Here is a 22,965-nt window from a genome sequence, read left to right as displayed (position 1 = left end):
ATGTTTAGTTCTTCTTTCTTTCTTCTTTAATAATAAAAATAGTTAACGGTCCATTCTTCGGAACAACGAAAAGTTACGGCGATAAATTGGCTCGCACGCGGACTCAGCGACGGTTTCGCGTAATCTACGGAACATAATACACGCGAAACACAGGATCTATCCCCCGATCGAATGCTACTCGAACGGTCGGTTATTCTCTGCTTTCACGCCGGTAACGGGACACTCCTTGATCCTTTCGATCCTCGACCGAGAGAGTTAATCACCCGAACTCTGTCACCAATGGAATTAGCGACTGGTAGCGTCGAACTCTAAACTGTAATTCCTGTCTACGTGTTGAGAAAAGCGGCTTTAACCGGTACCGAGCAGGAACAGGCCACGTCTCTGTTTCTACGCAATCGAGCGAATATGAATTTCTGTGCACCACGAATCACAATAATCGTGCTATCTAATTACCATGGACTCTTCCTTCTATTCGTCTCCGTTCAACTAAACAACTCGCAGAGGGTAGAACCGTGTACCAGGCACGCTACACGGAGATCATCCACCGATAGAACAACGATCAGATTTTTGTCAACTTTGTCGCGTGATGGAATCTCTGCTAGGGTGATACGTTGTGTAATCGAAAAAAAGTTTCTTACTTAGAGTTTATTACACGGGTTTTATTCGAAGAAAAATCTTTGAAGTGTCTGTTGTATCGTGTCACTCGCGTGATACGATGTTGACTAAAACGAATTTTATTATCATGTATACAGCCGTACAGTGACCATTCGAGCACGCGACCTAAGTTTTACGACATATTTAACAAAACTTCGGAATTTTACGTGGACGATAAAGTTTGAACGAGGCTTTATTATCGTTAGCAGTGGTTACCCGTACATAATTATGTCTGTGAGAATTTGAACTTTATATGAAGTAGTGACTCACGGACACGCAGGAGAACTATGTCAAAGTTATTCGAAACAAGTCGAATTAGAATGTACGACAAAGTTGTTAAGTCAAATTCCGCTAAATGTGGCGGGGTAGTATTAACAGCGTATTCGGTCTCGCTCGAAGAACTGGTACCGCTTTATTTAATTTTTTTTTAAAAGAGAAAAGGGAAAGAGTCGTCCTTGAAAAGCCGTGAAGTTTCCGCAAACGAAGATTAGCCCATTCTCCGTCCCATTTCAACCCTCTTAACTGTAGCAACAGGGGATAGTTGAAGTAGGCCCAGGCAAGAGAAGGTGGTGGTTTTCGGGGTAAAAGGGAAGGAACGGGACAGGCTGGAAGGAAAAGGTCGCGGAATAGAGAGGCATTTATAAAGCGCGAGCGAACAAACGTCGCAATTAAAACAAAGCCTACGGCATTTGTGCAGCTCCCGGTCGTGGTTCCAAACCACCGGTAACCCCATGGGACCAACCACCCACCCGCGCAGCTCGCTTCGTTGCGCAGAGGGTAGTTTACACGGCGAGAAGCAGACGAACGAGGGGATAGAGATAGAAAGAGAGAGTAAAAAGTGGCAACTTTTTTTTCGGGGTTGCGACAATTATACCGAGCCGCACTGGGACGAGGCAGAGCCAGCCACGAGGGTGACAACCCCAACCAAGCGTGAACGACCGCTTTCTTCCTTTATCGTCTCCGCCGATCGAGTAATTAGATGCCACTCGTGAAACCGAAGCGGCCGAAACGTCTTCTATATTTACACGCAGAATTTCGATAAGCATTGATCGCTCTTTCGAAAGGTTTCCTTTGTCGCCTTTCTTTTGCCGCGGATAGAAATCGGAACAGTCACAACTCGGAATAAAAATTCCGAGACCCATCGTTTCGAAAAGTTCCACGTTAAACGACGTTTACGATAGGTAGCTCGTGATCGTTCGGCTCCTAAAGGCGAGACTATTTTGTTTCGAGGTAAATTGACTCATCCTGCGACGAAACGAACCCCTTGCACAAAAAGGGTGAGAACGCGTATGAAAAAAGGCAAAGATACGGGAATTGTGGTCGCGCGACCTCGACAACCCACCCTCTTAGTCATCATCTACCGGGTGAAATTAAACCGACACGATTAATTACCTTCCACGAAACGAGCAGCCTGACCAACGGCGATTTAGAGCCGCGATATCGTACGCCGGAGACAACGACAAACATTATACGTCGAGTGTATATCGGCACAATCAGCTTAATGAAATTATTATGTCAGCCATGAACGCGCCAACCCCCATCCCTTTGTTCAACCACCGAACGCTTTGTAATAACGTTTCCACGGGGTCGCGCTCGATTTCGCGTGTGCCTCGTTCATTTACCTAGCGAGAGGAAAAAGAAAAAAGAAACGCGCACACGGATATAGATGAAACGTTAACGACGGACCTGGCTGCTACCGTGAATTAGTAAACAGCAACAGCACCGATAAATCCGTATTTGCCGACTGTTTTATGCCGCTTCATTTCGGTTCCCGACTAATTTTCCCATCAACCTCTCGACTCGATTCGATTTTCATCGAGTTCCGATCCATTACACCGACAATTTTATCATTTTCATTTTAACCGAACTTTCGTTATTTCGTTGGTTAAATTAGTAATTGAAACGTAAGTTACAGAGTAAATCGGTTAGTCGATCGGACAGTCGGACGATCAGAACTGATTAATACGAGCTAGGTTAGAATCACGGAACCGTTTGATTTACGTTGAAGACGCCAACACGGAATAGGACAGAAGTTCGATCGAGTTAGCTCTCCGGGAGTTAGTTTCAGGTTAAATCACCTTTGTGGGACCTCGACCAACTGGCCCTCTACTCGAACAACACCTTCCATGCGCGATTTCATCCACGAAAGTAACTCTAATGCACGCGAGTAAGCCTACTGGTATGCGTTTCCATTAAATCCACTATTTTACTCGAACGATATAATTTATTCGTCTATTCGATGTTCGATGTATCTTTCGAATCGGTCTCGGCAAATGTTACCGTCCTCGGCGACGGGACAGGCCAAAATTGCCTCGCAAAACACCGAACGAACCTTCCCCTACACTTTCGCTCGCTATCGAAGTCAGGTGGCAAAGGGTTGAAAGATCGATCGGGCGCGATACACCTGAGAAAACGTCCACCGTCGACTTTAACATTCTACCAAGATTTATGAACACCGTTATACGATTTACGTATACCCCCTCGTTTAGAATAGGTAAATTATAGCCGGACCAACAGTTGCCAGCAACAAAGACGTGGCCCCCTCCTATCACTCGAAAGACAAATGCTTCGGGAACGATACAGGGTCATTTTGACCTATTGGTAAAGCATGGTTATACGCGGTAGCCGTTATTCAAATTTCGTTGAAATTCGTTTACAAATCAGGTGTCGAATCCGCGAATGCAAATCGATTATTTAACAATTTCCTTTTTTAACATTTTCCTTTCGAAATAAGAATACCCATAAAAATGTAAATTTCGTGCATTTGGCAAGATTCGTGTATTTAAGGATTAAGCGAATTTTGAAAATTTGCCATTCTTTACGACCAAGAGAAAGCGAGCGTGCATCCGCGGTGCTCGGGTTAAGAATAGCAAACCGGATAGCCGTGGCCTTATAGATGGAAGTACGAAAAGCGTTAATCCGGTTGCTTTATTGCTAAGAGAATCCCTCCGGAGACGCCACCACCTTTCTCTCTATATCCCTCTCTCTTTCCGTCGGTCTATCCCTTTCTGTCCCCTTGTTTCCACCCCTGCTCGAAAACGCGTCACGAGCCGTTGCTTGGCAGAGGGTTAAGTTCGTTTCCACATAGTTCGACGACCGAGTCTCGGGGTTCGTTGGAGGTTCGACTCCCTCCGGAGCCACCCCTTCGTAGCCAAGGACCGACGTACGCGTCCACCACGTTCGCGTCTGACCCTCTACCCTCCTGTACGGCTGACCAGTCCCCCGGCTTATTACGAGACTGGCATTATTATCGTGCCATGGCACATTTCTCGAATGGAAATTCCGTGAATCGTCGGGGACACGGGGGCTGCTGCTGATGCTGGTGCTGATGCTGATGCTGATGCTGTTCGCCATAGACGATTCCGAGATCCGTAGGTACATACGGATCGTTGCTGCACCGCAATTCCGCGTAGATATCGATGCGAGAACTCACCGCCATGGACGAGTTCCCGGAACGCTCGGGGCTACGACCCTTCGGTAGTTACCTACCCTAAGGGGTTGAAACCTTTAATCGATACCCTCGATCTTCGATCGTTCCGGATTCTCCCCCCTCGGTGTAATTCGTTCGCTTCTTTCTTTCTTTATTTTGCGGTGCATCGTTGTTGTCTTTACGTAGCACACGGTTCAAATTGCGAGAAAAGAGTAAGAGATTCTCCCGGCACGGGGATTTCGTCATCTCGTTCGAATCGAAAAAAATCTATTCTATATTTTAACAAAGCGCGTTGTTAATAACTTTTCCATGTTCCGCCGAGCTTTATAGCTATAGCGGTCATCGTGAAAATTTCGAGCGATGCGGACACCGTACGATGGAAAACGGAATAACGAGAGTTATTTGGAAACTCGTTACATTTCGTTTACGGCTCGTTACGGTTCAGTACATTTTCATGTTGTTTCCAGAATAGAGAGCCGGCAAGTTCCTCAGGATTTACCGTCGATTCGGACCAAATCCTTCTAAACACCATCTGCCGTTCTGTGATAATTAGGCAGTTTACCATGCTTTGCTAGCTTGTCCACAAACGCGAAAAACAAGACGAACCGCGTCGTCCGCACATGCACATCCTGTCAAAGAGGACTACACGACTGAATTCGTTCTGGTCAGAATATTCTCCGGTGATATTTCGTACACCGCTCGTCGAATTTCCGCGGAAATTTTAATCTATTCAAAGCTTGAAAGTAGACACCTTTCGCACAAAATTTACTTATATCCACTTTAATTTGTTTAATCACACGTTTTATGAACACGCGCTGTATTTCGATCAATCGATCGTCCGCTATTAGAATTCAATTTTATATAGGACGATATTCACATTTTGCGCAAAACGGGAGCTTAATAAATAATTTATTTTCTAATTATTTTTGGGTTCTCGATCAGACCGAGCCTCGACATCGAGAAGATATCGTGTCTGTTCGCCGTTGCATTTCGAGAGTGTAGAATTCGGAGCTAATGGTTCGTTATTTTATTCATGGATGGCAAGCGAAGCCAAACAGTCGACGAATCGACAAGGGGAATCGCTACAAACATTTTTGGGTAAAGTGCAACCTGATGACCCCTTCGGTTCCATCGATCGTTCCACTGCACGGTGACAAAAAACGCGAAGAAAGAAATTGTTACAGCGAAGTAGCGAAAGACACCGCGGTAAAACGAGAAGCTCGTAAAGAGTGGTTCGAACGACGAGAGGACATTTTTGTCCTAAAGTTCGCCCCGTCGCCGTAAATCACCGCTTTAAACGTCCTCTCTTCTTCGCGCTGGAAGCTCTACCGAAACTTGAAGCGAATAACAAAGTGGTCGAACGAGAGTTAACCACGCGTAGTATGTTGTTTCTTCGCGAATATACGTACGTACCTACATACACCGTCAAGTGAGCCATAACAAGGTACAAATAATCGTGGAACCAGAGTACATCGAAGAGCCGAGTGAACGACGCTTCTGCCAGCCGATATATTATTGCGGTACTTTTACGACTAACTCGCGGACAGTTTGTTTCGTTTATTCGTGCGCTTCTCTTCGCGTTTTGACCGTCTTCGAAGTTCCGAAAACTCGGAACAGCCATTGCCAACGGTGAGCCTATAACACCGAAACGAGAACGCTATCCGATTTGCAGCAGGATTAAGTAACTAGCACGCGATCGATCGAACTCTCTGACTTCCTACGAATTCGGCTAGAGGATAATGAACTGATCGTTACTTACTGCGATCGATTACTATAATGTTGTGTAACGTAGATAATGTTAGAAAGGGATGCATAGATTATTGGATGGACATGCGAAACTTGGAAGAAATCGAGTAAAGTTTAAATTGTCTTTTCGCTCGAAATATGACGTTCACTCTTCTATAGTGGATTATTTTTCCAAGTCCCAAAGTTTCAAAGCTTCATAATTTCACAGTCTCAAAGTCCCAAAGTTCGACGATCCCAACGTCCCGAAGTTTTCGATGTAGCATAACGGAGAATTTGAATTTTCCGGCCGAATCGATACCGAGGAAGATGCAAAGCATCAGAAATCGCGTAGCTAACTTGTTAATCTTGGCGAGAAAGAGAAGGAAAGTTGCCCCGAGCGAGACAAAAGGATTCACGGAATCCGGTAACGCGTTCGAGTGCTTCAAAGAAGGCAGTTAAGAGAGAAACGGGATGGGGATGGAGGGGGAATGTACACGAAGAAAAGAGGGTACCCACTCGTGTTTGGAGTGTGTACTCCGTTACAATGAGCCGCGAGGTGAAAAAAGAGAACGAAAGGGTAGAAACAAGAGAGACAGAGAAAGAAGAAAGGAAACAAGAAACACCTCACCTCGAGCCACGGTTAATCCACTTACGCATACGTACAGGTACCTACATAATTAGTTTTAGCACCGGGACTCGTTAACCTCGCCCTTTTCCAACGAACTTTCCAAAAACAACAGCTAATTTTGATGGTGCGTTAAAGAATACCAGTGGTTAGTCGAGAAAATACTCGTGAAAATATTATTCGTAACCCCCGGTGACGGTCGTACGGAAAATCAAACTTTTCGCCGAGCAACCGCGGAGCCAGTTTAATTCGGCTTGTTTAATTTACAAAGTAGCTTACGACTCCAAGCATAGTTTAATTCGAATGTTACGATTTCAAGAAAAATTTCGAAACTCTAACAAGTGCAGCGGTCTGGTCGAACTCGATTACCTTAATTCGCGATCAGTCTTAAACATAGAACTAAGAATATCATTGGGCGATTATTTTAACTTTTCCAGGTGTATTTGGAACGATACCTATACGAGCATTTTAATGGCCACATATTTTATGGAATCGGCAGTTCTCTCTAAACTATCTTCGAATTCTCTCAAAGTTCTTACTATCCGTAGACTCTTCTATCCCCGTTAGAGGAGGAAAATGATTCGATGTTCTTTCCCCTATATTTACTCTCGAGTAAAGGAAACTTACTTCGCACCCAACTGCGTACATAATACGATACAGAATTCGGTTGTAAAACATTAAATATCAAAGCGACGAATAAACGTCGACGACGAAGTCGCACATTTCGATGCAACGAAACTAACGACTGGTCCGAGCGAAGAGGGGCACGAGTCTAGGTGGCGAACGATCGACGATCGGCGGCATATAAAAGTCGCGGGGGTGCGCGTGAGTCATTGTTGCGCCAGACAGGGTGGTTACGGGGTGGACCCACACTCGTTAGGGGATATTTTAATGGGCCGTCGCTTTGGATTTGCCGGTGTTTAATTACAGGGGTTCTCAATTCGAGTCTCTTGTTCTTCGCACGGCTTCTTTCAACTGTACAAGTTTACTCGTAAACGAATTTTCCGGTCAACAGCACCGGATAAGTTTCGACTCGTTCTTTCGATTTACCCTTTCGCGCTATCGATAAAACATTGATAGCTTTATCGCTTTGATCGTGAGCAGCGAACGTATTAAAAATCCTTTGCCTTTTCAGAATTTCTAATGATCTGATTAAATCCACGACGCCTATCCCTGCTGGCCAATCAATGCGTTAAAAATTCAAGAAAGGAAGGGAAGAAAATTTCCCCGAGCACCGATACCAACTAATAAATTCTTTTCATCTAAAGTTCACCGGCATCTACGAAACAAAAAAGAAGCGCGTCAAACTAACTTTTTTTTAAGACGATAAAACTGCACCCTGGTCAGATACCTGCAGTTTAAACGCTTCGATCGTTAAAAAAATGTATCGAGTAAAAATGATCGGACGGTTATTGGAGGCATACGAATTCGACGAGGAAGGTTGATATATTTTGGTGGTGTATCAGAATGACTAGCATAGATAGGAGACGAAGGAGAAGAGGCATCATACCAGTTGGATAGGGATAGACAGAAAGGGTTTCTCTGTCGTTGAAACCAAGAGAGAGAAACGCGCTTTTGTGCGTGTGCCACGCAACGAAACGAAATAACACACGGCGCAACGTAAACGCACGTACTCTACCCTCCGTTCCCTATGGAAGGGATGTAGGGAGAGAGGGAGGTGAACCAGCACCAAGAGGAGAGGCAGAAGGAGAAGGGACAGAGAGCGAGAGCAAGGAGAGAGGGGCACTTTACCACCCCATAAAAAGGGGGGTTTGAGTGTTGTGTCTGGAGCTGGACCCACCCTTGGGTGAACGCCCTGGAACCCCTGCGCGCAGACGATTTTTCATCTCTGTCTCTCTCTTTCTTTCTCTCTCCGTCCTCCCCCATGTTCACCCTCTCCCGCACGCACTCTCCTATCTTCGTATCCTCTTCGTTTCGCCGTCATCGTCGTTTTCTCTGTTCCGCGCTCGAGTCCTTTGCTCCTGAAGCAGACGACGCAAGGTGTCTACTACGCTCCTGGACATAAACGGAACGCCACCACGAATGGGTGTAGGCTAGTTCTACGGGGACTTTCTATACCCACAGGCACGTCTCAGATACGCTTTAGAAGACGTTACTTAGCCGTCTGTACGCGTTTCTCTATCGACGACACACCTCCTGTACCCTGTTCTATTCCCTGTTCATAAATGTAATGCATTTCGAGACGTAAAAATTCCAAAACTCGAATCGATGATCTTCGAATCGCTTCTAAGCGTGTTTCTGCGCTGCGTATTCACGAATATGGCGTACGGTTAACGGCTCATACAACAGTACAAACTTGTTTCGTCGGTAGTTTTTATAGAAACGTACATGTCTGCCTAAAAGCCAGCCTCTTTGTAGCCGTTCTCCCCTTTTATTCAACTTCAACTACGCCGCAATACGTTTGAATTTATTCGCGTTTTCGAGTCAATGGCCTCTCTTCGAGCCACGCTGTTCCCGCCACCGAGTGCGATTAAGGGTGCCTACCACGCGTTCAGACGGATTTCTTACAAGGCAGGGGTAATTTTGTTTTTCTCCAATTTCGAACTCGTTCGAGAATACAGTACCAACTTTTTACGATAATTACGCCTGTCCTTAAATCTATTTTGTCGAATTTCTGAATTAGGTTCGCATGAAAAATACAAAATATTTTCGAAGTTTAACAACGTCCAAAAATCGATATTAGAAATTCAAAGAAGCAGCACGAGACAAGTTCGAGAGTCAAAGAAGTGCTCGACGCGTATTTGAAAATTAACGAGGCACATATTTCTGGTCGATTTTCCGCGGATTTATCGGAGCCCTCTCGACGAAAGAAACTTATTATACCGGATGTGACCACTTCGACGACCCTCTTCGCTGGAAGCTAAGCCCGAAGCGAGCTGGCACAAAAGTCTCTGCTCTAGAAATTCCTCGCACGATGCAGATAATCTGTAAGAATCGCGAAAAAGGAGGCGCGAACGGTAAAGCGACGCGAGACAGGGGGTCGGGCCAAGAGAGAAAAGTTTCGAACAACGGCGGAGTGTTCTTCCGTGTTACAGAAACCAGATCCCAGAAAGAGTTTGCCGTCGAGGTCGAGCCGGGGAAAGAAATAGACGTGGTCTGTAACGGCTGCAACGTAAGAACCGTGTAACCCTGATCCGAGGAAAAGAGCTAATTAACGGCGTGTTGAACGAGCTGCGAGGAAAGAGAAAATCCAACGGTGGAAAGTTTCGTCAGGGAGGGACGGCGATTTATGAAAACTACCCTCTAATAACGTAAACGCGAACGCGAAGTAACGGGAACGAGCCACACCGTTAGGTGAAACCAAGTTCCACGCTACCGTAAACCGAATGAATGACCCCCATAAATATCGCGAAATTCCAGCGGCCAGCCATGCAAGCGGAAGCTTCGATTTATTGTTCCACGCGTGTCGTCGACTCACTTTCCCCGCGTTTTTAATCGTTGTCCCTTAGCGAATCGATAAATCGCTCTGACCGTCTACCAAACTGATGGAAACGTACCGTTTCCATGTACGCGAACCTTGTTACAAACGGAGAAATTGTTTCCCTCTTTATTTTCTTTTTCGGATGTCCTTAATGGAAGTGTTTCAGATTTTTCGACCGATCGTTTTTTTAACAAAAGTTTTCCATTTTTTCTCTTTCAGAGATCTCGATGAGGATTCTCGCCAAAGTATAACAGTTTAACGACGATGGACAGATCTAGTTCTTATCGAAGACCTCGTGGAAACAGATCCATTACGCAAGAATCAAGGTACGTATTCCAGGTATCAACGTTGTCAAGGTATTTTTTAAAACATTCAGAACATCGAAATATTTCCACGCGTATTTTACAGTGACGGTGTTATTAAAATCGATGGAAACTTCGTCTCATTTTTTATTTTTATTAATAGGATTAAAGCAACAAAGGGGAGTGCACGTTGAAGCTTGGCGAGAGGTCAGGAATCGGGTACACGGAGAACGTAATACAGAACATGAAAGGGCAGACAGATAGACGGTCCAGGAGGGTTGACCGAAAGGGTCTAGAGTCTAGGGACAATCACCCCTGTTCGCAACGTCGCATGTAAACGAAAAACGGTTACATACTTGCACAAAGAACGGCATCGATTATCGATTGCGTTCTAATAAAATAAAGTACAAATTAAATTGTACAAAATACAGAATATAAATTCCTACAGATGTAACCATCGATCGGATTCAATCTTGACGGGTGAAATCGAGGAAACGTCAAATTATCCTTTTTGTAGAAGTCACGATTTTTATTTAACTATCAGATTCGAGTTATCTTTTGACTGTTAATTTATAGTATCTCCCGAGACAAATGATCACGGCGAAGTGAAATGCGCCGGTCGCGTCAGACAGATAAAATACTGCAGTTCCGAAAGGAGAGGTAACTAATACGAACGCGTACAAAATTCAACGTGTTCCACCGGCAATCATTCCATCGACCTTAATCTCGCGTAATAAGTGTCAAACGAAGACAGAAAAGAAGCGATTCTTGTTCCAGGATAGATGCGAGTAAAAATCGAATGTTACGTGTCGATGGTACAAGAGCAAAATGTACGAACTAAAATTGAATTAAAAATAATTCGTTTCGATATAGAAGCACCCGGTTAATAGGTGTAGACACAATTTTCTATATTCGTAACGATAAATCCATTTTTTCGAATCGGACTAATGAGTTCGTTTTCCAAACGCAATCGTATCGTCTAGCAGGTGAATCATATTTCATCCCTTTCGTTCGAAAATGGCGACCACAATTTTGTGCTTTGTTTTCGAGGCGAAAACAGAGATCCCGGCCAATCTGCGTAAAACAGAATTTTTACGCGACAAGCATACCGGCGCCGAGCCGCGCCACGGCGTGCCGCGTCGAAAAGTAATTCACCGTAAAATCGATAGTTTACGCTATGTGTCCGCAAAGTATCGTTGACCTGTCGGCGTTAATACAGGGAGCCTCTTCTATGCACCCTCTTAACGGCGGCTTTGAATTATTAAATCGACTTATGGCCTTGCTTCGTTCGGCGCTAGATGTACGCAGAAAACCAGTTTCACCTGGCAGGCTAATCTACCGATTTGTTACCGATGTCTACCATGCACCTGTGCTTCGCGCTACTCCAGAACCTATAGAATAACCTATCCTCGGGGATAGACTCGAATATATACTGCTCGATTCCTGATTTTTTGTCGGATCTGTTAATTAACCAACAACGTTATTTCCTACCGTCCAAGTCCTCGATACAAGAACCCCGTCGATTTAAAATCGCAGCTCGATCGAACAGAATCTCGATAAAAATCGAGCATCGAAGCGAACGGACTCGCGTCGCGATTGATTTCTCGAATTCCAATTTTCACGCTGCAAAACGGGCCTGGTTATTTCCACCCTTCGTATCGCGTGCATCTTCCAACACACGCTGGGTGCATACCCGCATCATATTCGTGTTGTACGTGGTTTGTGTGCAGTGAAATGGAGCCGCATTGGAAAGTAGTACGGCCGTGTTTACAAACAGTAAAGAGTCGTGGTGAGAGGGAGACCAGCGGAAAATGAGAGGCAAGGGGATGTCAAAGCTTGGCGGGTTCTCTACGATTTACGCGTAGTTCTATCGTTTATCGTCCTGTTACCATCGACTATTCCATCGATTACAACAACTATACAACAATTTCAATCATTCGCAATTACGTTAGTTGAATTTTCAATTCAACTTTTTAATTTTCGCGTAATTCTTCGTCGTTCGGAGTAAGGTCCGAACGGAACGGCAAATTAACTGGTGGACATAAGCAGAATATACATATAGCGAGCTATCGTAGCCACTCGAGAAGGATGCATCGGACCGAGTTCAACAACGTATTTGCGACTTAACTCGCCTTGAACTTTACGACAAGCCGCGCCTCGAAACTGCGCCACGAGAGAATCGAAAGGCTTCGAGTCGTCGCGTCGGTTCAATCTCCAACTCTACATACGGTCAATTCGAAAATTTCCACGGTGTTATCGGTCGGAAAAGTCGTGCTCGATTTCTACGAACGAGTTAATCTCCTCTTCGTTCGGTTTACCAGTTCGCGAACGTTCACACTTGCGATGACAGCTGTGTATCTCTCGACGACGTGCGAGTATAAACGAGGAGAAGATCGAGACGCTCGCTCGTTCTGATTAAAGGAAATCGTGGTACATTGGAACTGTTTGCGGGTAAATAATCGCGAATCAACGCAAAACATGTTTCCTTCGAGCTTGAAATTCGTCTAGACAACCGAGAAAATTTGACGCGTTAATCGTGGCCGAGTATAAAACTCGTCGAAAAATTCCAGTGCTGTCCCTGTAAGTACCGTGCATGATCGAAACGCGTAAAAGAGGTTCATAATGAGAAACGGAAAGGGGCATCTGAAACGTCGATACGAATCGTTTGTCGAGCGTTATCAGCTCGGATTACAAAACATTGTTACGATACGAAGAAACTCGGTGTCTCCTTTGAGCCGAGCGAACGAACCAACGTCGACCATCTTTGCTTTTCCACGACATGTTTCCTTTCTTTCTACTTGAAGCCGCGCCTTTGATCTCTATTCCGTAGGATTTTCATCGGATCGAACACACCGTAGGATCCGCGAAAGTTCGCCGTCCCGAACCTGGCTGACTCAGCGTGATTCGAGCTTTAGGCATCGGCCTCTATCGAACGACGTCGTCGTGGATTGCATGGGGTTGGTTACCCGCCATCGTCGCCGGCGGACGACGAAACACGGAAGACGAGCCACGAGTGCGATCGGGACGGAAAAACGGGAAGAGGACACGAGCGCGAATGGAAACGCGAACGGAAACGGAACGGAGACGAGAGAGAGAGAGCGGGAGAGAGGCCACAGAACAGAGAGGAAAATTACGCGTAAACGGAGGAAACGAGAAGAAGCCTCAGGGATGAGAGGAAAACGAACGAGGAAAAGGAAGAATGCGGGCATAAATCGGAAGACGGAGACGGACGAAAGAAGAGCGATCGAGAGGGACGCGTCGATAGAGACACAGAAACGAACAGTTCGTTAATTCTTTAAATCGCAGACTTTTTTTTAAATACATTTTATTCGAATCCTCGACACGTTCGTATCGTTTCATCTTAAAATAATTGAAAAACGTGATTGAATGGCACAAAGGATAGAAAAGTCTTGAACACGGTTAAACGTTTTAAACGCTCGATAGCGTAAGAACACATGAAACGAACAAGTAGGCGTCGATCGCGAGAAAAATGATGCGTCTGAAAGAAAAGAATAATGATTGGATAGAGGAAAGGAAGACGCATAAATAGATAGGTAACTGTAGCAGGAAAGGTGTTAATATTTTGTTGGCATGCACGGTACGGATACGGCACGGTCGCTTTGAAATCGTCGTTAAACGGGAGGGAAAGAGATCGAGACTCGTGAAAGAAGAGGAACGGAGAGCGAGAGTTGTACACAAAGAGAAAAGAGTAGAAGAGCGAGAAGCGGCGTGGCTAGGCGGGGCGGCAAAAGCATAGGAATCGGAAAGAGAAAGCCAGAGAACGGCAGAGAACGAGAGGGTAAAGGAGACAGAATATCGGAAAGAGAGCAGGTTGCGAGCTCGGAGAGCGAGAGAGACGAGCAAGGGGATCAATGGACGCAACCCCGCGGGGCGCTACACTCTCTCGGATACTACGTAGTATCTCGCTGCTGCGTAGTAATACTATGCCCGAGCTACGTACTACGCCCGCCACTATTCCGCTCGTCGAGCTTCCCCTCTTCGCTAATTCCCCTACTATTCGTTGTTCGGCGCCCTCGATACCCCTATCGCCCCTCCTGTGCCCTGTATCGCTCCCCCTGTCGCCAGCACGCCTCCCACCAATTCACTAGCGCGCGTCTTCCAGCCCCTCCAACTGGCCCTGTGAACCCCTCCACGTGCACGAGGGCTAACGGCCTCCCGCGCTAACTTCGATCCGCCAATCGCGACGCGACCACGGTTGCCGCGCGCGGGAAAACTCATCCACGCACACACGCAACCAAACTTCTCGTAAGATAGGACGCGGATTCGCCGCACCACGCCGCGCCGTTCGTTGTGTATACAGTATACAGGGTGTGTCCGATGCATCGAGCCTGGCTGGATGTGGGAAAACCGGGAGTCGGGATTGTCGGGATGCTGGTCACCGCCGCGCCGCGGCGAACGGACCTTTTTCGACGACCGTCCACGGATTTTATTTCGTTACCTTTTTCCTTTTTTTCGTGTTTGCTTTTTATGTTTTGTTGTTCGAGTTTGGATTGGCCGTGAGAGAGCCGGATGGGGAGGGTGTAGGATAGAGTTATGGCTAGGGGACGAGGATTATACGGTGGTTTGAATATTTTTTTCTTTTGCGAAAATGCTAAGGGTGGGGACCTATCGAGAAAAGCGTAATCAAGAGGGTAACGTTGTCCTCGTTTTACGGTAGAAAACGTGCGAAGTCCTTGATACCGACTTATTGCTCGGTTAATCAGGGATTATTCTCCCTTCTTTTTTCTTACTAAAATATTTATTCTTTCTGGCTCGTTTTAAGCGAGTGAGAACGAATAGGAGGAAAAAGTTGTACCCGAGTTGTTTTCGAGTAGAGAAAGCGGTAGAATACGCTGATGTTCTAGCAATGTAGTATTTCGACTATTTTACCGGTGTTATTCTCTTTTCCGTTGAAAACTAGACGAAAAGTATACGCTACACGGGATACGAGATTAACGCTAAAGGGTTTACGTAGTGGTCGTTATCCTCGATAAAGCGAAAACAATAATGTGCAGAATTTAATTGTTGCTGAAAGGTTGTGTTTGTTTAGGGATTAAATTATTGCGAAGTAAATCGTGGCGCAGGAAAGTGGTCGAGAATCGCGTCGACTTGCTCCGCGGGAAGAGCTAAGCAGGGCGTGGTTCGCATAATTTTCCAACAAATTTACTCCTTTATATTTCCGTCTTTCTTGTCGTTCATAATGTACGCACAATGAAATTCCACGTCGCGATACGATTAATTAATTCGCGTCGCATTCGATTAATCGAAGTTAATTAGTATTCGAAATTATTTAAACGGTTTAACGGTTGAAAAATTTTGCGACCATGGTATGTTCGATATTTAGAAAACAAACGTGTCAACATGTATTGGCATAACTAGAATTCACATTCGGAGTAAAGCGAGTTCTCTAGCTTTACCGAAAGCGCGAAATATACGGTGCTGAAAATTTTGAATAACTTTACAGGAAAACATGACGAATTTGGGGATGAAATTAACTGTCCGTAATTATAGCAAATAATTCAGCATTTTCTCGCGACAGACGATAATGTATGAATTTCGTGCAAGCTTAGTAAACCGTCTCGATTACTGGTTAAGTACTTTCGAAGCATTACGAGGATATATACATATGTATAGGCTGGCATAGATACATAACGGTGAACATTGGTAGTTTCGAGCCGAAGACAAACGATACGTTCCTCAAGTGCGCCGGTGTAACAGGTCGTTAATCGGATTATCGTATTACCGTGGCTCGCATTCTTCTTCTGAAATGTAATTTCATCGATTGAATGGCGCTGATAATAACTTCTGTTTCATCCGAACGGGAAAAATTACCCCGTCGAGAATACGGTATTTTTTCAATATTTCCTCGCAATTTCGGCATCTATAGCACCTTTTTCTTTCCTTCTTCCCCTCTTTCTTTCCTTCGGAGCACGCTAATTTGATTCTTGACATCGTTTCTCCTTTTCCTCGGGCATTATCGATCATCGATAATTAATTTATTATATTGCGCGCAACGTATATACATATACGTCCTTATCGATTCGAAAGCTAAACTAACGTTCAGTTATAATTAAATATAATAATTTCGCCGAAAGACAACGCTGCAGCGCACATACGCTCAGAAATGTTTCATTTTCAAATACGTTAGTTACGTAATTTTCGATCGGTCTCTGAATAAAAATTATCGAACATCGTCGAGCAACCGTGCAATTTTTCGTACAATACGCGTTACAACGGAGCGATTAGCGCGCATAAGATTTCCGCGCGAATATTTGAAGAAAATGATGAAAAACCGTGTAGAACAATTCGTGCTCTGTTACGAGAGTTTCGTCGAAAAGCAGTTTAACGTTAAACCCAACGGATTCGAGTCGCTGAAACGCGAACATGCTCGTACACGCATCGGCCGATTATTCGGTACTCTTGCTTCCAAGAGGAATCTCGAAACGACGATCTGGCGTGTGCTTTTCCAGCGAGCCACACGCCGCGCCGCGTGTACTCGACGCACGCGTGTATCGCCGTCACGAGTGTAGCCTGCACTCAGAATCGAGAACGTCAAAGTACATGTATTCTCCTTAAAAACAAAACAAAAAAATATACGCGTAAATCGGAAGGGAGCGGGATGCGGTATAGTGACATTTTCAGTGCGGCTCGCGCTTTTGTCGGTACGCGTACAGTAAGAGAAAGAGAAAAGAAATCGAGATGGGTTGGAAGAGACTCGAGTACCACGGGTTTTATGTCCTTCGGCCCTTAATTCCGTAAAGCGACACAACCCCCTTCTTCCTCCGACGTTCTTTCCCCGTCGACTTTCTGCAACAGAAAGTACTTTCTCTGCTTCCCTTTCCTGCCCTTTCGTCTGCCACATCGTATCTTATTTACCGCGTCTATGTGCGCGCATACTCGCGCGTATCATTTGCGTTAACAAGTTGCGCCTTAACAAAGAAGCCGACATTGTCGCAGAGATAAGAACAAATAATGTTGACTTCGCAAATAAAAATAGAAGAATGCATCGACAGTTCGTTTGCTGTATCTCGAATGTAAACTTGTCAAGTTTATGGAAAAATATTCGTAAATAAAACATTGTTTCACTCTTGTTTCTACATAGAACTGTAAATAATAGATAGATGTCGAAGTGCATTCACCTTTCCATACAACAATATTATGAACGGTGTAACGACGCAAACGAGATAATAAAAAGGCAACGCGTTAACAACCAATATCGATACTGGTTCGAAGGGAAATTAAATAATTGACGCGTTCCAGCAGGCTCGCGCTAAAAGTTTCGAGAAACCGAAGATAGAATGAAGTAGCGCCATCTGTTGAAACCTTTGTGTACAAATAGGGCGAAACTGGAAACCTTGATTGAGAATCGAGATTCTGGGTTCCATGATCTTTCTTGGACTCTTTCTTGATTTTCTTCGTGTTCCCTCTGAGCTCTTTATTCGCTACAATTATAGTTTTAAAAAACTCCGGAATTTCCAAATACGCAAAGTTCAAAAATTTCATAGTTACAAAATTTCGAGGTCCCAATTATTCGAAAAAATTTGATAAAAGGTTGTTGTTCCAAGATTATGCCCCGAGGAATTCCCTTCGGCTCCACAAAGTTGCGGTAAGAAAGCGCAATTAGACGAATACATGCATACGCGTTTCTCGTTACGTAGGACCAAGAGTTGAAAGAGCCAGCATCCTTTCGAAAAGATTTTCCTCGTTTCTTTTCAGACACGACCAGTCCTTTGTATCTCGTTGGGAAATCTGCGCGAAACTTTGACCGTTCCCATGGGAGTTGATTAAACTCGCGTGACCTCTCCTTTGATCTTCCTCCTCTTTGTCGCGAATGCTTTTCTCGCTCGCGTGCAATCGTGTCACGCGTTTTCCACAATAGAAACATGTACGAAATAAAATCGAATCGACTATCCTTTTCATAACGAGGACAGTAAAAAAGCTGTCGATTTAACGAACCAAAAAATGAATCGTTTACGAAACGGTAAATAATATTTACGCGGCACGATCCCTAATTCCGGAAAGGGTGGTCGTCCGCTTTCTCTCTGGCGCTGCTTCTCTCGAGTCTGTGACCCGTCTGCGCACTTTTTGCGGACTTGTTCTCCCGTGAGCCGAATATACGACCTCGGTGCAGAAATTAACGAAGCAACGATAATTAAGAAAAGAAACTTTACGCTCGCGATGGACACGCGACTACCGCGACATTTTATTATGCGGATAGAGTAGAGCGAGCGAAACGAATAAACCCGGACACGGGTTTCTTTCGCGTTTACTTCGTGCGTTTTCGGCTTCTCTTGGCTCGAAAGAACGCTGCTGGGTTAAAAGAAGGAATCGCGACAAAATAAAACGCTTGTCGTTCGCTCCAGGAAATTTACGATCAGCCGCGACGTCAAAAAGGAATAAAATATTTCGAAAGTTATCATAGATTCGACGCGTGTTCGGTCGATTCTGCGAAAACACAAAATTTATGGCGTTCGATAGCAACAAATGTACTTTTACCCAGTGCAGATGCGCAACTTCTCGGATCGACAGGTACACGCAAATCTGCTCGAAGATTTTTCGTAGAACAAATGAAGCAGCGCAAGAACGGGTTAGAGGACGATTAGAACGAAAAAGGGAATATGCAAGACGGAAAGGAACGATCTTAGATCGTAGAAAAGCTCTGATAATCGTCTAAGACGCTGGTGATAGGACCGGTGTGGATCGAAATCCAAGTAGAGAGAGTAGTCGAATCGCCTCGCGAATCGGGAAGCTTTAATCCAACATCGATTTCCTGCGAAAAGGCAATCAGGAACAAATCCTGGCCCTTTCGGTAACTCCCCTCTATCCCCTTCGTCGGCATTTACCCTCTCAACAGCCACTTATCGAAACCAAACACGAGCCACTTCCGGCCAACCGATCGACTGTGTCTCGAACATCGATGAAATTTCTTTGACATTCTCCTATCTCTAGGCTTTTCTCAACCGATCCGTTCTTTCGATTCAGCCTTGGAAGCTTTATCGGACCGAGGGTAGAACGATAGAGAGGGGTACCGGAGGGAGGGGGGAGCCAGAGATATATCAATTCCAGCAAGTACCCGTCCGTTTTAATTAATTTCGTTACGGATGGAGGGTCAAATTTCGATCGTTCGAACGCTGACGCGATAAAAGCTGACTCACGAAGGGCAACGCTCTGAAAGCCGGCTTTGATAATCGAAATTCAATTGCGGAATCCTTGCTACCCAACCTCGATAGCCGCGATACACTCGGATAATGGCCTAGGGAATTTTTTAAAACGCGCCTTTTTCGCTGACTCCTTGTCCAGCTGCGCGACAACTACGAATACGACTTGATTCTTAAATCTCGAAATTCCTATACATTTTTCTAGCCCCACGGGCTAATGCCGAAAATCGGTAATTCGCAACGAAAGAATCGGAATTCACGTAAGATTGTTACCATTGTCAATGCGGTAGTCGGTAAATAGACGTTCGCAGAATGTGAGCAGAGTCGGTAGTTTTATTTCCTTGCAATCTACGTTACTGGCAAAATACGTGCATTGAATCGATTGGAAAGTATTCCATCAGGAAAGAATCAGGAAAGAAAGAAGAATGAATGGAAAGAGCGAAGAACCTTGAGGGAATAAACAAGCGCATCAACGTATTTCCCCCGCGTTCAGCTAATGACCTGTTCGCGAGTTTGACTGGAAGAGGATGGAAATTCAGGGATTCTCGCGTGGCAGGAAACGAATCGTCGATGGGACGGTCCGATCGCTAATTCCTTCCGAGTCGAGAACTCCTCTCCGATCCATTCAACTCGCCTTCTCTCCCTCTCTCTCCGAGTTCTCGCTCGTCTTTTCGCTTCTGTTCTTTTTCGTCTCGCTTTTCTTCCCGTAGTCCTTCTCGCTTGGTCCTCCCGACCTCTTCGTCCACGGTGCGGCCTGCCGTTGCTATTCAAAGACCTCATAACAGACTCCTCGTTCATTCTGTCTCTCCTTCCTCTTTTTCCACCTTTTTCTCGTCCAAACTGGCTGGCCATCCTTCTTCTTCCACTCGTTCCTTGCTCGATCTTCTATCGACAAAGGTATACGGTTCTTCCTCGCTCCCAGTTTTCCACGGAAGAGAAACGAGACCAAGGAACGAGGCAAGGAGGTAGTAAAGGAGGAGACGGTAGCGGAAGGAGGAGCTCGTGAAGGAGGATAACGAGAGGAGTAGGCAAGGTAGAAGGACGACAAAGAGGCCGACACAATGACTGGCCTTTTCTCGGCGAGGTTTGAATATATCGGCAGCCCCATGGAGGGGTATGAATTGGTAATAGAGGAAGTCGAGGTCTCGCCTAACCCCCTTTGCACCCACCTTCTACCTCTCTCTCTTCTTCTTCGTCGTTTATTTTCTAAAAGGTCGAGCTGACTCTCCTATCTCTAGACAATTTGTGCCCTTTCTTTCTCCTTCTCGTCGTCGTACCGCTTCTCCTCGTGGTTCCACTGCATCTTCGAAGAGCATTTTCTCACGATCTGCCGTACGAGAGCCGTACCTGACCGTGTCTCTCGTTTAATCGATGCGCCCGGATAACCGATGTTCCATGGAATTTATGATAATGAAAGTTGCTCGAATTCCTACCGGTCTGGGATTCATTGTTTCATCGCCTCGAAGAAAACTACTCTCCACCAGTCCCATCGGTGACATCGCGTAACGATTTACGCGAGACCATCGTCGCCGCGAAAGGGTGGCTAGTCGATTGAGAACCCCTGTCTTCTCTTACGAATGCCATGCACCCCCGTCGAATCACGAGAAGTCTTCGGCAAAGAAGCTACTCATTATCATAACATCGATCGCGCATTCGATCTGCCTCTTTTATTCGGGAATTTTAACGGTATGGAAATGAAATGTATGCGCTTCGACTATCATCCCCTTTACCGGCGACTTCGCCGAGCCTATCGAATCATTCAGAAAATATACTTCTTTAAGTTCGCTGCGAATCGAGGATGACGCGTTGTCAAAATGAACACGCGAGTTCGCCAGTTTGCGAGAATAGCCAGGCGATGCCTGTATGCGAGCCGTCGACGCCTCGATCCCGAAGGAATTCCTCGAAAGCCCTCGAAACGCCAACAAAGGATTATTCCCGTCGCTTTGACGGCTTAGATTTCGAACTTATTAAGCGGCCCGTCTGCCGCGACAAATTTATCTAGGACAGGAAACAACAATTGAAAGCTCGTAATTACACGTGTCCCCGACTTGTCGTCGAATAGGCACACGCGAGAAGACGAGCCGCACTAGTTCGGGCGCGGAGCTTGGTTGCTCCGCGAATTTCGTCGGCAATATTCTCTCTCGACGAGTGACAAGCGAGCAGCGGGGAGGCAGGGAGGAAATCCAGCGTGTGAAATCATCGTCTGGCCTCTCGAAACGCGTGGCACGCCTGACAAAAGGAAACACAGGGATGAAGACAGCGAGTGAATCAGTGGCTTGAGACGCGCCAGGTCATGAACTCGATGCAATTCAGCCGAACCCCGTTTCAACAATGTTTTCTCTTCGACGCCAACGGATACGCAGCCTGTTTCGCTGAAAAAACTTCTCCTCCTGAAGGTGCTGGCAAGACGAACGCGACCGTGACCACGGAATCTTTCAACGATTCGGACGTCTGCTTCCAACTCGTCTGGCCCAATTCGCGTTATAAATTGCAATTTTACGCGCACAGAGTAAACTTATTAATTCTAATTACTCTAATCGAATTCGAAAACGATCGAATGCGAACTTCGCATAATTTAATGCGTTGAAAAATGTCGACCGGTAGCCGCGATACCAACTCTTGATAAATATTCAGCGGATTTTAAGAGAGCAACGATTCCAGCGTTTCGACTGCTTTATGCATCCTCATGCTATCCGTCACGACGGCGAACGAAACAATAAAGCCTGGCCAAACGCGGCGTCGTAGTTGAAAAAACCGTTTTGCATTTTTCCTCGGACCTCGAGTTCGTTTCGCTCGCGAAGATCGTCGGTTTACAAATAAATCTGTCGTCTAAACGTCCACGAGTATCCCTCCGTTCGGTGTACTAGACCGAAACCTTGCCGGTGGTAAACATCCCGTGACCACACCTCCCAGCTCACAAAATTACGAGAACGCTAATTAACGCTCTGCCTCGTGAACGGAGGAAGAAAGGGTAGGAAAGGTTGGCGAGTTTCTTTCGCGAACGACTCGGAAAAGCTGCTGCCTCGACATTGGGACGCGCATGGGTGCGCAAGACATAAGCCCGTTAAAAAGAGGCCAGAAGAGAGGGAGCGAGAGGAGCAGGAAAGTCGAGGGGTGTAGGCAGGCAAACAGCCAGGGTCGTGTCGGACGCCTCGAGGGAATTTATCGCGAAAGAATTCGCAGTTATAACACGGGACTCGAGTCGCGAGTCGACGGGAGCCACGGGAAACGACGCGCGTCGTCTAAATTTAGACGTTGGCCAGTCTCGACGCCAGCATCTCCCGAAGCTCTTTTTCTATTTTCTGCTTTCTTCTTCCCCTTCTCTGTCCGTTGCGGTTACCAGAGAATACGCGAGAGACACGCAATGACCGAAGCCGACTGACACCGTTTAATCGAGGCAATCCGCCTCGACGAATCGACTAATTAAGTGGAATACGCGGCCATAACGCGACCGAACGTTATCGCGGCGAACGGTTGCCAGACGATCGATCGATCTGGCACCGCATTCCTCTCGGCGGGAAGAACGAGTCATTTTCGTCGCTTGTCGGACGTGCCACGAATCGTAATCGTACGTTCGCGTAAAGATGGACGTTAAATTTCCATTCGATCGCTAGCAACGCGTTTACGTG

General features: G+C 45.8%; 2 protein-coding genes across 8 annotated transcripts in view; one reads left to right on the top strand and one right to left on the bottom strand.

The window, feature by feature from the left end:
* The window catches only part of Pdk1 (Phosphoinositide-dependent kinase 1), a 322,127-nt gene that overhangs the window by 225,762 nt on the left and 73,400 nt on the right, over positions 1-22,965 (bottom strand). The gene's annotated exons all lie outside the window — the stretch shown is intronic.
* Positions 1-22,965, top strand: part of LOC105664193 (uncharacterized) — a 288,268-nt gene that overhangs the window by 204,581 nt on the left and 60,722 nt on the right. For all 6 annotated transcript variants that reach the window (XM_012297707.2, XM_076530197.1, XM_076530201.1 and 3 more), the window contains one exon: positions 10,096-10,202. In XM_012297707.2, coding sequence (XP_012153097.1) covers positions 10,141-10,202 — 62 coding nt within the window. In that variant the 5' untranslated portion in view covers positions 10,096-10,140. The remainder of the gene's footprint in view (positions 1-10,095; positions 10,203-22,965) is intronic.

The sequence above is a fragment of the Megachile rotundata genome, chromosome 3 (genome assembly GCF_050947335.1).
Source record: "Megachile rotundata isolate GNS110a chromosome 3, iyMegRotu1, whole genome shotgun sequence".
Classification (NCBI taxonomy): domain Eukaryota; kingdom Metazoa; phylum Arthropoda; class Insecta; order Hymenoptera; family Megachilidae; genus Megachile; species Megachile rotundata.
Note: the sequence above shows the minus strand (reverse complement) of the source record. Positions and strands in the feature narration are given on the sequence as shown.